The sequence below is a fragment of the Daldinia loculata genome, assembly GCF_022478755.1.
Source record: "Daldinia loculata strain CBS 113971 unplaced genomic scaffold F4817scaffold_12, whole genome shotgun sequence".
Taxonomy (NCBI): Eukaryota; Fungi; Ascomycota; class Sordariomycetes; order Xylariales; family Hypoxylaceae; genus Daldinia; species Daldinia loculata.
In genome coordinates, this window is record NW_026054866.1 from 142,880 (window position 1) to 157,035 (window position 14,156).

The 14,156-nt window shown below is 49.3% G+C and overlaps 5 protein-coding genes across 5 annotated transcripts; 4 read left to right on the forward strand and 1 right to left on the reverse strand.

Annotated features, from left to right (window-relative positions):
• Positions 1-342: 342 nt before the first annotated feature.
• Positions 343-3,250, forward strand: F4817DRAFT_32794 (uncharacterized protein). Its single transcript, XM_049302099.1, has 10 exons — positions 343-901; positions 1,061-1,536; positions 1,596-1,622; positions 1,678-1,755; positions 1,810-1,884; positions 1,950-2,034; positions 2,085-2,155; positions 2,206-2,454; positions 2,508-2,625; positions 2,677-3,250. Exons 1-10 carry the CDS (start codon positions 862-864, stop codon positions 2,853-2,855), a joined length of 1,398 nt encoding a protein of 465 aa, XP_049161024.1. The 5' UTR covers positions 343-861; the 3' UTR covers positions 2,856-3,250.
• A 175-nt stretch (positions 3,251-3,425) lies between these two features.
• Positions 3,426-4,931, forward strand: F4817DRAFT_313843 (COX15-CtaA-domain-containing protein; the record flags this gene model as incomplete). The annotated part of the gene is made up of 2 exons (XM_049300313.1): positions 3,426-3,769; positions 3,854-4,931. The coding sequence occupies 2 exons, from the start codon at positions 3,426-3,428 to the stop codon at positions 4,929-4,931; spliced, it is 1,422 nt and encodes a 473-aa protein (XP_049161025.1).
• Positions 4,932-5,014: 83 nt separating this feature from the next.
• Positions 5,015-7,403, reverse strand: F4817DRAFT_331241 (lysyl-tRNA synthetase). Its single transcript, XM_049302486.1, has 3 exons — positions 6,927-7,403; positions 5,260-6,871; positions 5,015-5,197 (listed from the first exon to the last, which is right to left on the reverse strand). The coding sequence occupies exons 1-3, from the start codon at positions 7,134-7,136 to the stop codon at positions 5,187-5,189; spliced, it is 1,833 nt and encodes a 610-aa protein (XP_049161026.1). The 5' UTR covers positions 7,137-7,403; the 3' UTR covers positions 5,015-5,186.
• Positions 7,404-8,532: 1,129 nt separating this feature from the next.
• On the forward strand, positions 8,533-9,838 carry F4817DRAFT_313845 (uncharacterized protein; the record flags this gene model as incomplete). The annotated part of the gene is made up of 3 exons (XM_049300314.1): positions 8,533-8,924; positions 8,978-9,562; positions 9,616-9,838. 3 exons carry the CDS (start codon positions 8,533-8,535, stop codon positions 9,836-9,838), a joined length of 1,200 nt encoding a protein of 399 aa, XP_049161027.1.
• Positions 9,839-10,374: 536 nt separating this feature from the next.
• Positions 10,375-14,107, forward strand: F4817DRAFT_331246 (uncharacterized protein). The gene is made up of 2 exons (XM_049302487.1): positions 10,375-11,435; positions 11,492-14,107. Exons 1-2 carry the CDS (start codon positions 10,922-10,924, stop codon positions 13,924-13,926), a joined length of 2,949 nt encoding a protein of 982 aa, XP_049161028.1. The 5' UTR covers positions 10,375-10,921; the 3' UTR covers positions 13,927-14,107.
• The last annotated feature ends 49 nt before the right edge of the window (positions 14,108-14,156 follow it).

Genomic DNA, 14,156 nt, shown 5'->3' on the forward strand with positions numbered 1-14,156 from the left:
AGTATGTTCATACCTATGTAGTAAGCTTCGTAGCCACATACATACCCGGGCCGGTCTTCCCGATCAACTCCACAGTATGCGGAAGAGGCGTCGATAGCTGCGGCTGCTATGACTTCAGCGAGTCGGGGGTTTTGCCTGATAGTCGACATTCCTTGTTAGGAATAAGACTTCTCGAGTCGTAGATGTATGGGGAAAACAATTAAGACTCTTGGCAGTATCAATAATTGTGGGTTTACTTTAATGCGGCCTGCGTAGTTATTATGTTAAGCTAGAAGGTTGAACGCTGCCCAAAACAGTATGCGGCTTGGCAGACGAGAGTCCGGGGTAAGATGGCTAGATGGCTGGATGGCTGGTCTCCGGCTGTGACAGGTAGGACGTGATAGTCACGGCAAAGGTTAAGTCCGCCTGAATCGAAACAAAATTGGGCCAATGGGGCATTCCGCATCTGATAGTGATCGGCCCTCTACCGATGCGAGCAATCCTTTGCCAAGATCGTTGTTGTTTGAGACGGAGAAAAATTGCGGTCTAAGCGGAGCATTTGACAAACCGGGGCCGGCATATCGAATCCCTGTTTAGCTTTTTTTTTCTTTCGCTTTCCGCGCGGGGGTTTGCTGAGGAGAGACCAGCAAAGCTTTCTTGGCAGACGAAATGACTAGGAAGGGTGTTGTATTCCGTCAAGGTGCCAGTGGAGTATGATGGAGTGCAATGCAACCTATGACCACGGTTGGCTCCCTCACATTTGTATTCGAGCCAGGTTGGATATAATTATGAGCCGTCTTGCAGCGATCGCCCTCTCCCACTGTCATTCGGAAACATCTTCTGTATTGCACCCCAAAGGCTTTTCAGAGCACGAATCTCGAGATGGCGAATCAGGAACCAGGAAACACCGCTCAGCCATCAGGTCAGTCGTTTTTTACTGTTATTCTCGTCTGATTTTGTTATGAGGCTCCATGGAAACATCCACATCCGGACGCGCAAGCGTTTTGAATCCTTTTATCCCCAATTAGGAAAATGCGGCGAAAGACTCGAGACAAGCACACCAACTGACTTGGAGGTGAAGACAACATTGCTCCAGCAAGCGCCGGTCCCGTTGTTTCTACGCCTGCATCTGCATCTGCATCTGCATCTGCTGTGCCCAAGGAGGCAAGTAACTCCAAAAAGGACGACGGCTTGCCTTCGACATCGGTCGAGGAGTCGTCAGCCACGCAGGCGGGAGGGGCGGCAACATCTTCCGCAGCCGAAGGCAACCCAACTGACCCCTTGAATTTTGGTCGCCATCGACGTGAAAATATCAGCCGGCGCCAAATGAAAATCGACCATCCCAATGGAAACAAGAAGGATCTCAAGAAGTTCTACACCCGACAGAATGAGCTTATCGATCAATTCCTGGGTGCCGACGACGAGGAACGGTTGCAAGTGGAGGAAGACGCCCGAGTGGCTCCAAAGATCAAGTTCGCCGTCAATGCCTCCTTTACGGTGAACTTTTGCCTTTTCGTAATTCAGTTATACGCTGCCGTCTCGACTGGGTCGCTATCGGTAAATGACCCTGGGTGCGAATTGTCCTTTCATGTGAACCTAGTTGACCGTCTGAATAGCTCTTCGCCACTGCTGCTGATGCTTTTGTTCGTAATCCTCTTAAACTGCTGATGAAGTGCTGCTAGTTGACCATAGAGATAGATGGACCTTGTCTCGTCTTTTGTAATGCTGATAACTTCGCGTATGGCGGCCAGAGCTAGCATCTATAAATATCCAGTAGTGAGTACCTATCGACAGTATGGCCATCAAGGTTGTAAGCTCATAGCCACGTAGGGCCGCACAAGGATTGAGACTATCGGAATTATCCTCTTTTGTGCTCTGATGACTACCGTCGCAATCCAACTTCTCGTGAGTTTGCTACCCCATGGCGTTTTAGCCCGTCGGGATCGGTGGTTCTAATTCTTGGCCTATAGGTCGAGTCGGCACGTACCCTCGGAGGAGGGCCATCCGAATCTAAGGACCTCCAAATCATCCCCATCGTATTCGTGGGTATTGCCAGTAAGGGAATCTATCCAGATGCTTGTATCTTGTAGTTAACAAGGATTTAGTCTTTGCAAAGGGCAGTCTGATGTTTTACTGCCTCACGTACCGCAGATATCCATCAGTCCATGTCTTCTTCGTATGTAGCCCCTTACTGATTATTGAAGTGATGTTACTGATCAGGTGTAGATCGACCATCGCAATGATATCGTTGTCAACGTATTCGGTCTGGTCATGTCAATAGTCGGTGACCGGTTTATCTGGTATCTAGATCCCATTGGTGCTATATGCATCGCGCTCCTAATTCTTTTCTCCTGGATTTCCAATGCCTTCGAGCAAGTATGGCTACTTGTGGGCAAGTCGGCTCCAAAGGAGTTCGTGTCTAAGCTCATCTACATAAGCATGACCCACGATCCCCTAGTTCGGAAGGTGGACACGGTAAGCCAACGCCGGCCTCAGCCCAGTGGAGATAATACTAATAAAAGTTTCAGTGCCGGGCATACCATGCCGGACAGAAATACTATGTCGAAGTTGATATTGTTATGGATCAAGATATCCCGCTGAAGATCTCACACGATGTGAGCCAATCCTTGCAGAGAAAGCTTGAGGGTATGTATTCGGAGCCGGGCAAATATATGCAATGTGCTGAGAGTTTTCTAGGCTTAGGTGATGTCGAACGGGCATTTGTCCATGTTGACTACAACGACGACCACGACATCCACGAAGAGCACAAGCCCCTCTACGAAGGGAAGAAGCAGGGTCGAACTTTGAAAGACATCCTGCTCTTCCGAAAGAAAGAAGGGGAAGAGGAACTTAGGAGACAGGAGATGTCGGGATAAGGTACACCCGTCAACCTTTTACGCTTTGAATCTCGGGAAAGGGGTAAAGGGACGGTAAGAAGGGCATGAGAGACGAAAAAGAAAATAGAAGGGAGCCACGGTTTACACCACTAAGCAAAGGCGTGGTGAGGCTATTCAAACAGTGCGAACACCAGTACACGATTATAATAAGTGCGATGATTTTAGTTTCTTTACAATAGAGCGACGAGCGATGAGCGATTCATATACACATATACACATATACACCATAAAGGTAGTAAGAAAATAATAAAGCATTCGAATTGCGCAAGATCTCGACCACGCACTCAAAATGAAAAGAGGAAATGAGGAAGTTGAGATGTAGAAATTAAGTTTAGCTGATATTATACAATTATATTGACGTATGTAGTACAAAAGTTACACTAGTAGCATCATCAAATCTCCTAGCGGGAAGCTAAACGCCTGGTTACATAATACATACAGCACCTATGTATCTCGGTATCTTATCGTATGATTGGAAATGAAAACCTTCCCATTTGCGTCCTCAACATTGCTCTCTCCGAGGGGAATAATCCTCACAACACCCCCCAAATGTCGCTTCTTCTCCCGGGGATACGCAGGGCGACGGCCAGGCTAACGCCTAGTCAGTTCGTCTGCCGCCAATGCCTCCGCCAGCAGCCTCGCGCAGCTGCTTCGTCGCGGATCTTCCGGGCCCTCCAGGTGCGACAGGCTAGTACCGGTGTTGGTAGCGAGTCGAAAGCTCGGTTTGCTCGGTATTTTACGTCTGCGGCTGTCTCGACTGAAGCAACGCAAGTTGCGAAGAGGGTGTTTCCCGAGACGAGTTCTAAGAGCGTGGCGTATTGGCTGATTGGGAGTGCTGCGAGTGTCTTTGGTATCGTGGTGTTTGGTGGGCTTACACGGTTAACGGAGTCTGGGTATGAACTACCCCTCTTGCACCTCTCCTCTTATTACTTTAGTATACATACAAAGAATTAAATATCTAATTGCGCAAAAAACAGGCTCAGCATAACAGAATGGAAGCCCGTAACCGGGTCCCGGCCCCCCCTCACGCAAGCCGACTGGGAGGCCGAATTCGAGAAGTATCGGGCGTCACCCGAGTTCCGCATGCTGAACTCGCAAATGGATCTCGACGAGTTCAAGAAGATCTACTTCATGGAGTGGACGCATCGACTATGGGGACGTATTATCGGGTTGACATTCGCGGTGCCGACCGTGTATCTGATTGCCCGCCGTCGTGTATCCGCCCGCGTCGCCGCACACCTCGTTGGTATCTCCGCGCTTATCGGTTTCCAGGGGTTTATTGGGTGGTGGATGGTAAAGTCCGGGCTTAAAGACGATTTGTTTGCGCCGGGATCGCATCCCCGTGTTTCGCAGTACCGTCTTGCTACTCATTTAGCTACGGCTTTCGTCTGCTACTCCTGGATGCTGCTCACAGGCCTAAGCATCCTGCGCACCCGCCGTCTCCTTGCCGACCCCGCCTCCGCCAGCAAAGTCATCTCCGCCCTGAAGAGCCCCGCCATCGCCCCCTTCCGGCGCTACGTGTCAGCCCTCACCGTACTAGTTTTCACGACCGTGCTCTCCGGCGCCCTGGTCGCCGGCCTCGATGCTGGACTTATCTACAACGAGTTTCCTATGATGGGCTTGGGCCTAACCCCGCCAAAGTCTGAGCTCTGGGACAAGTTCTACTCGCGAAAGGAGGATAACTCCGATTTATGGTGGCGCAACATGTTAGAGAACCCGAGTCTGGTGCAGCTAGACCACCGGATCCTCGCTACAACTACCTTCTGTGCTGTTCTCGCACTATTTGCGTACTCGCGGTCTGGCCGACTTGCCACCGTACTGCCTAAGAATGTGAAGAAAGGCACGATGGGTATTGTGCATCTCGTATGTCTACAGGTCGCTCTCGGTATCAGCACGCTTATCTACATGGTTCCTATTTCGCTTGCCGCCGCGCACCAAGCGGGAAGTTTGGCATTATTAACCGGAGTCCTCGTCCTTGGCCATCGCCTACGGGTACCAAAAGCGACGATCGCGCAGGTTCAGAAGAGGTTGGCGTCGGTAGCTCAGCCGCGGTAACCCAGCCATATTCTATGCTAGGCTAATGAATGTACGATGCTTAAGACGTTCCTTGTTCACTAGATAGATACCATGTATTATACGTAGAGTCTCAACTTTTTTTTATTCATTTCCACTCTATGGTGTGCCGATCATAGCGTTGATGTTGCCTGGAATATCTAGCTAAGTACTGTACAAACACCGTAGACAGTATACTTCCCAAGCCAACACCCGTATAAACGGGATTTGTCCTTCAACAATACCAAAGGCTCCTCATTATTTGTGAGCTGGAGGTTGTGGTTAGTTACGATACATCAATAAGTGGAGAGCTAGGACGAGCAACACTTACGAATTCCTTCGACCTTAACATGGGGTTCCTCCGCACCTGCCTCTTCGATATCGGCGGGGAGCCTCTCTTTCTTCTGTTCGGGGTTCATGAAGGGGAATAGCAACACCTCCTTGATAGTGTAGTTGTTGGTGAGGAACATGGTAAGTCGGTCAATACCCATACCCCAGCCGGCGGTCGGAGGTAGACCGTATTCAAGAGCGTTCAGGAAGGTCTCGTCGATCATCTGGGCCTCGTCGTCTCCTTGGGCCTTCTGGTTGGCCTGCTCTTCAAAGCGCAGTCTTTGCTCGAACGGCTGGTTTAACTCGGTGTAGGCATTGGCGATTTCCTTCTTGCAGACGAAGGCCTCGAATCGCTCTGTTAGACCAGGCTTGGTGCGGTGGTCCTTGGCTAATGGTGACATGATCTTGGGGTGCTCTGTGATGAAGGTCGGATTGACTGCGGTCTCCTCGATGAACTCGCCAGTCAATCTATCGAGCATCCTAGCGGTAGTCTGGGGTTCGGGGCAAACAACGTTGACCTTCTTCAAAACTCCCTTGAGCCACTCCCTTGTCTCATCTGTGTGTAGTTGATCGCCAGGAGGGAACTTCTCTCCGGTTGCTTCCTCGAGGGCAGGGATCATCTCCACTCTTCGCCATGGGGCCTCCCAGTTAACTGTGTACGTCTCGCCATGTTGTGTGGTAAATGAGGTTGTGTAGCTTCCGGTAAGATGCTTCACCATACCAGAGACAAGCTCTTCGGTTCTCTTCATGAGATCGTTGAAGTCGGCATAGGCCTCGTAAAACTCGCAAGTCGTAAACTCCGGGTTGTGGGTCAGATCGGCACCTTCATTTCTGAATAGACGGCCAATCTCGTAAACCTTGTCATACTCTCCAACAATCAGCATCTTGAGGGGCAATTCGGGTGCTATTCTCAGGAAGATATCCATGTTGTAGTCGTTAAGGTGGGACTGGAAGGGCTTGGCTGTAGCACCACCGGCGATCTGATTTAGGATGGGGGTTTCGACCTCTTCGAAACCGGCATTGTCGAGGTAATTGCGGATGTACTTGATAATCTTGGTGCGGGTGCGGTAGGTTTGAGCAGTCTTGGGGTTCATGATGAGATCGAGGTAGCGCTTGCGGTAACGCTGCTCTTGGTCCTTGAAGCCGTAGTACTCGTCCGGCAATTGGTGCAGACAGGGGGATAAAAGGATCACCTCTGTAGCAAAGACGGAGAGCTCGCCCTCTTCGCCCTTCTCAAGTTTGGTCTTGGGAGCAGTTCTGCCAGCGTAACCAATGACACCAATAATATCACCACGTCGTATGTGGTCATGTTGCTTCTCGAAGGCAGGTGCTCCTTCGCGGATTTCTTGAGCCTGGCACATAATCTGCACCTTGACGCCATTATTTCCGCGGATATCGTAGAAGAGCAGCTTGCTACCGGAAGCGCGCTTGTTGTATATCCTTCCAGCGACACGCAGAGTCTTTGACTTGTCATGCTCTCCAGACTTGAGGTGACCGTACTCCTTGACTAAATCGTTTAGGTCATAGTCGCGATGGAACTTGTGAGGGTAAGGATAAGGTTCCTTAGATTCGATAAGCTTGGAGATGGCGCGGGATCGAATCTCGAAGTATTGCTAATTCCAGTTAGTTCATGTAGTACTAGTACTATGACGATGTCAATTGACTAACGTTAGGAGTCAACTCCTTCTCATCAGCTTCAGCATTCGTCTTCTTTGCAGAGGCAGGCTTAGGCGGGGCAGCTGCGGCCTTCTCTTGCTTCTTAGCATCTCGCTCGCGCTGCTTCTGTCTCTTCTTCAACTCTGACTTAGACACCTTCTCTCCGGTGACTTCATCCAGATGCAGGTTAGCAACCTCTGCAGTAGGTGCTTGATCTGCCATGGTGACTGAATGTTGTTGCGATATTGTGTAAGTTGGCAGAATTCGTGTAAGTCGGCCCCACGTAGATTTTTTGTGAGTTTGATCGCGGGGTAATTTTTTGCGAATTGAATTTGAGTCACCGCCCCGATTTCGCCAATTGCTACATGTATGTACATATTCGCGTCTAAACGCGGGGCATATTTTTTTTTTTTGGAATCACGTGATAACCATGTGATATCTATTTTAACCTTTCACTAATGTTTCGCTCTTGAATCCGACCAAGCGCGAACCTAATAATCTCATATCCCTGTTAACATCTTAAACGGATGGTAGGTAATTTATTTACCTTACCTAACCCTACCCTATCTTCTCCCAGATCCACCTACGGAATCACATACAAGCAAGGGTGCAATTCTAAACTGCAAACTGCAAACTGCAGTCAGAAAACTACCGTCTGAATGGAACCCAGTCCGAAATGGTTACCTACCTAGGTACTGACTCTTGACAAAAAGTCCTACCAACCTACTTAATCTCCCTTTGGCGTGCTACGCCTAGGTTGTGATCCTTCAGCCCCCAGGCTTCATCATTACCTTGTACGGTCCCACCCAGCTGAATACCCTAGCAGCCAGTCAACGGCCAGGAAAATACCGTGTAGCTTGGGGTAACAGGATGTTCAGGCGGGAATTTGATAAACTCAAGCTGCCAAGACCCAAGCGTTTGGTTCCGGTGCAAGGCTCATCGTCGTCACCATGGAGCACAGTGCAGTAGGTATTCGTGTAATATTCGCAGCTGCATTATCGACCATGGCTAGGAATTTAGCGGTCTGGTTGAATTACATTTATTTTTTCCACGTTACGAGTTTACTATCATTAAAGTTCCCATAACTAATAGCAACTCTAGTGCATCGAGTTTACCAATCTCGAGACACACTCGATATCTGGTAGCAGGATAGCTATTCATGACCTATCCTCATCTTCGTGGCCGATGCTAGACGAGAATACCCTATCATTTATTGGTCAGTCTACACTAGCTGATTGGTCGACAAGTGTTGGCGTTTTCTGTAGGAATATGTATATTCCTTGAAGTCGAGCGCCACAGCGGTAAGCTAGCCACCACCAAATGCAAGAGCTTCAGGTGTGATAACTTCGAGTGCCTGGTATTGTTTATTCCTGCCTTGCCCTGCCCTCATGGATTGCTAAGTAGTTCCGAGTTGAGGCTAGCTTTACTCGCGAAGCGGGAGAAGCTGATAAGTTTAAATGATCTATGATGGTATCATCGCGTACCAGCCAGTGTGATAAATATTGACGGGTATGCATGACCTACATTTTGAGAAATTTGCGCAAAATGCGTATTATCATATTATTTACTTCTCAGGCCAGTCTCAACATTAGACAGCTTTTAGATTGTCCAAACCAATATGAGTTTTGGCGTAGGCTTCGGTGATTTGGTGCTCGCTTCCAAACTGGCCTGGAATGTATACAAAGCATGTAAAGATTCGGGCGAAAATTTCAAGCGTCTGTCAAGCGAAGTGGCCTCCCTACACGTCGTACTCAAAGAGACCGAAGACTACATCGATGAATTCCCGGAGCTGAACACTTCTCGAAAGAATCGTCTAAACATCCTGACCGATGGTTGCAACGCGACGTTAGAAGATCTGCAGAAGCTGCTTAAGTCATATGAGCGACTTGGAACACAAGCTCAAAGGACTTGGGACCGGATGCGCTTCGGCCTAGAAGACCTTGCTGACATTAGATCTCGCTTGGTGAGCAATGCAACACTCTTGACAGCCTTTAACAGCACTCTAGTCAGGTCCGTAATGCCAAAATGCACACACGTTTAAATACACTGACACTGGTCAAAAGCTCATCGACGACGAGGATCGAAAAGAAGCTAAATAAGTTCATCTGCGAAGTACGTGCCGGATATCGGGAAGGATCCGTTGTTACCACTCCGGACGTTGTCGAGACGATCGAATCTCCCGATGTGTGGGCCCAACTGCGGCGTGAACTTGAGGACATCGGCATCTCGCCGGCCATCATAGAAGAACATCACGAATATATATCGAACTGGATGAAGTCGGTCCTAGCACAGGGGCTCATTAATGAGGATTCCGCCGCCGAATTAAATAAGACAGTCTTTTCCGACTCTGGCTATGGCGGTAGTATCGTCTCTTCGTCCGCTGATATGAATACAGCGAACGAACAGTTCGAGTTAGAGATGCGAAAGAAGCAGGCCGAAAGGCCTCTAGACGAGGTTTTCAAACCACTTACCGTCGAATCCACCGCTCCATCGGTCAGGAAGAAGTCAATCACAGACCCTACTAGACTTATCCGAAAGCTCTTTGTGAAGGATGATGCACTTGTGCAAGCAGCCAGCGATGGCGACATTGACAAAGTTGCCAAGTTGCTCAGCATCGGGTGCAACGTGAATGCAAAAGATCGATGGGGGTTAGTAAACCCTGAAGGTGCTATTTTGAGACACACTGACGCGTACTATGTAGTTGGTCGGCACTTAGTATGTGTGCGTATGGGGGACATCTCGCCATAGCTCGGCTCCTCCTTGAGCACGGGGCTGACCTGTACAACGTCGATGTCGACGGTGACACACCGATGCAGATAGCTACAACCCGCGGTCACTCGGAAGTAGTCATCCTGTTCGATGAAGCAGAGGCCGAGAGAGATCGCCTGGCTCGGGAATTAGATGCTGAGCCAACAGCAAAATGAACCAAACCAACAAGGGTTTAGTAGGCTTTGCGAACCCGCAGTCTTTCTACCCGCGCCAGCCACACCTCAGTAGCGCGGTGAAGGATTTATTCGTGATGAAGCTCGGATGATTCGCATACCCGCTAAAACTCGAACATAGTTGAGACGTTATGACTTGAGCTCGTTCGTTCAAAAAACAATTCTTTATGTTATTGTTATATTTTATTTATGCATTCCTTTGTATTTCTCACATTCGTCTTTCGATTCCGACTTTTCAGTCTGAACGGGGGTCACCAGGGTGGTATGATTTGTCAAGAGTGCGAGAGCTGGCATTGTGTTATTAATGGAACCACGGCTCGATCCACTATGTACATTAGGTCTTATTCTTCGAAGAAAATAGCTGTAGTCTTCACTAGTATGCACACTGTCTGATAAGTATGCTAAGCCTGACGTAGCACCTCTATTAATAGAACCCACGAGCTCAGCACCGCTAAGCTATTGTAAAGTTGCATCGCCGCACAAGAGCCGCTAGAGATGCTAGGGAGAAGCAAAGAAACAGGGAGTCGGTAAGGCTGACAGTTAGGTATACCTAGTAGGTAAGGTAGTTTTGTAATTTACACAGCTGTAGGGGGTCTAGGGCGTTGGAAAAAAAAAAAAGTCCTTCGCTGTTGATCCTTTCAACTTCATCGCCATGCGCAGCCACGATAGGTCATTTCCCGATCAGGATGACTTTCCGCAGGTCCAAGGACCCGTATCCTATACGGGATCAGCATACCGGCCCTTTATGTAGAATGTCGTGGCCGCCTATCCCACCTTCTACGGCCTTTAGGATTAGTTACCAAAATGTTAGACAGTCTGTCGAGGAGTTGTCTCGGGAAACCCGCGCTCGTCGAGTAACATTGTCCAAGTTTTTATATTTCTATACACTGTTACTCAAGTATAGCATTTATTGAATCCGACTTAGACTAAACCGTGTTTAACTTGTTGTTTACTGCCAACTGGCGATGAATAGGTCTATCACATCGAGTTGATTCGACACAGATATTACACCGACTATTTCCTAGAGGCGGATCCCGCCGAGGTAGACGCAACGGAATTGTCACAATGTCGATTCTCGCCATCCCGCAAGACCCCTTCTTCCCTCAAGAACCATCCAGAGGGCCGCTTTTTCTCGATACGCAAGCATGTCTCTGCGCTCTACGGGGAACGACGAGTTCAGACAGTAATATAGCATGGCAGTGTATAGGAAACCAGACGCAGGGTGTTTATAATGTGACGACTGGGAAGTGGTTTAATAGTATAGGGCCTTCTAAGATACCCGAGGAGCTCCTCATATCGGATGCGACGAATCATCCCGACACCAGCAAGGCTTTCATGGTAGATAACTCTACTCATACCTTAATCGATCTCGATACTAGCAAACTTAGCGTCTGGGATCGAGCGTGCACGGGCGAGAACCGCACATCTTTCTCTACTTCCTATTATAGAGCTGCAGCAGAACTCGAAAGAGATGACACGCCTGTCGATGCCGCCCCTTGTTGGCGACCCGGAGCCCTTCCGATCACGATTCAGAATGCGTCGAGCTGGGAGACGAACGGGTGCAATGAGGGTTTTCTATGTAAGCCGGAAGTCCAAATAGTTTCATGGCAGAAGGCGTGCTGATGACTGAACTAGGTACTAATAACACCGTAAACTCGCTACCGCAATTCTGCCCTCCTATAACAGAGTGCCAGATAGCGAGACTGGCGGGTTTCACTTGCACTTACAATGGTAAAAACTTCGGGATGGGTCCTTTCGAGCCCGTTGTTTGCCAACAGGGGTATTACTGTCCGCCCGGACGCAACGAAATGATTACCTGTCCGGCCGGCTCGTATTGTCAACCCGGTGCCCCCTCGCCTACACCGTGCAGCGTTGGAAGTAGATGTCCCGAAGGATCGTCATTCGAAACATTCCTAATCCCGATCCTCGTCTTAATCCTCGTCGACATCATCATAGCTATACTACTCGTTTTATATTACGTTCGCAAGCGCTTCTGGAGGGCCCGCGAACAATCCATCGGCAATAAGTTGAAAAGGAGGACTACATTTGTGGGAAAGGTCACAGGCTACAAGGAGATCTCCGACGACGTAGACAATGACCATGAGATGGTGCCGATGCAGGCGACATACATGCCGGGTCAAGATGCGTGGACTGGCTTCGAAGCTGCGCTGGAATTCCCAACGCCGCAGAGTTCTACATTGAACATTACCGAAAGCGGATTCTCGCCACAGCTCCGAGCATTTGTTGAATCTATGCGGAGAGCAACCGACGGCGCTCGTTTCGGTCTATCGTTCGCCTATTCCGACCTCAGTTTCCAGCCCAAAGGTAACCCGAAGCCGATCCTGCAAAACGTTACGGGGTCCATCGACCGTGGTTCTTTAACGGCGGTCATGGGCGGTTCTGGTGCCGGAAAGAGTACATTTGTAAACGTTCTTATGGGGAAAACGACTAATACCGGCGGTTCGGTCATGATTAACAACGTGCCTGGGAAAATCAAGAGATATAAGAAGCTCATTGGTTACGTGCCGCAAGACGATGTTGTCTTACCTGAACTGACCGTCTACGAAAATATCCTCCACTCGGCAAGAATACGTTTACCTCAAACTTGGAAGGATGTCGACATAAAAGCTCACGTCAACTCGGTTATCGACTGTTTGGAACTGTCTCACGTCCGCGACTCGTTAGTCGGCAGCGTTGGGAAGCCCGTTATTAGTGGTGGCCAAAGGAAACGAGTTAGTATCGGAATGGAACTCGCCGCAGCCCCTATGGCCATCTTCCTCGACGAACCTACCAGCGGTCTTGACGCCACGGCTGCGTCCTCTATTATGCGAACACTTAAAGCGATTGCACGACTAGGCATCTCCGTTATTGTGATCATCCACCAGCCGCGTATGGAGATTTTCGAAATGCTCGACGACCTCATCTTACTAGCAAACGGACAGATCATCTACGAGGGACCGGAGGCCGGTGTGCAGGAATTCTTCGAAACTGTCGGATTCAACTTCCCCCCGCACAGCAACTTCGGCGACGTTGTTACGGATATTATTACCGGAAATGGCAGGATATATAAGCGGACCGGCGACATATCGAAGGAAGCACTGATTGCAAATTGGGCACAATCAAGTAGAAACGCGTCGATTAAGGAAAAGCATGCTTCGGTTAGATACTCAAGGACGTCTATCGCGGAGAACAACTCGAAGGGTCGAGAGTTGTTGAAGAAGCGAGGTGCGCCGCGTTGGAAACAGCTTTGGCTATGTCTGTCGCGCGCCATGCTCCAGCAATGGCGAACAAAGTCAGCATTCTGCTTCGAGATGGGACTGGCTACGGTGGCAGGGTTACTCCTTGGATTGGCCGAGAACTCGAAAAAGGGTGTACTGTTCACTGGAATCTACAATGCGCCGTACGATGTCCTATCCCTAGCAACGGATATCAAGTCGGTTCCCGAACTAGCGCTTCTAATGGCCATTGCCATTGGTCTCGTGGCCGCTGCACCCGGCGTCAAGGTCTTTTCGGAAGAGATGCTGCTATACCGCCGAGAATCCGAAGCAGGCCACTCGCGCATCGCATATTACCTCGCGAAGAACATCTCCGTTATACCTCGTATGGTGTTCGGCTGCATGCACTTCTCGACGGTGATCCTTCTGCTCTCTGTACCTATTATCCCCTGGGGCACGGCCTTCCTCGCAAACCTCGTATACTTCTACTGCATCTACGGCCTCGCTAGCTGCATCAGCATGATAGTCCGACGGGAAGACGCGCCTTTAATAGCGACCATGATCAGCCTGATCGTCGGTATCTTATCAGGTGCAGCGCCGCCTTTATCCAGTGTCAAAGATTGGCACGTGGAGTGGTTATGGCGAGCGTCGCCGGGTACGTGGCTTGCCGAGCTGTATTTCGGACAGCTCGTCAGCCCTTTCCGGTATCTCTACAATGTGGAGTTGGCTGCGCAGCAGGTGGGCTTCCATCTGGACTGGCATTGGCGTAATTTGGGATATTTACTTGCTATCGGCTCTGTATACCGCGTCCTTGCGTATCTTGGTTTGCTTGTGGGAAGCCGGTTGCGCGTATAGAAAGGTAAAAAGGGATAGATTAATCATATAGTTACTGGGTACCTAGGTATTATGTATAGACAGCACGTGGTATAAAGGGAGCATATTACTGGGAAAGGTCACAAAGCTTGTGACATTTATATATATTACTCTTCCCTGTTTTATAGATTATCTTGCATCATACCTCTTAGCATAGTTCAGCGTTTTATGAAGAAGCGTTTCATCGTTTATATTTACGTATCCCTCCGTTA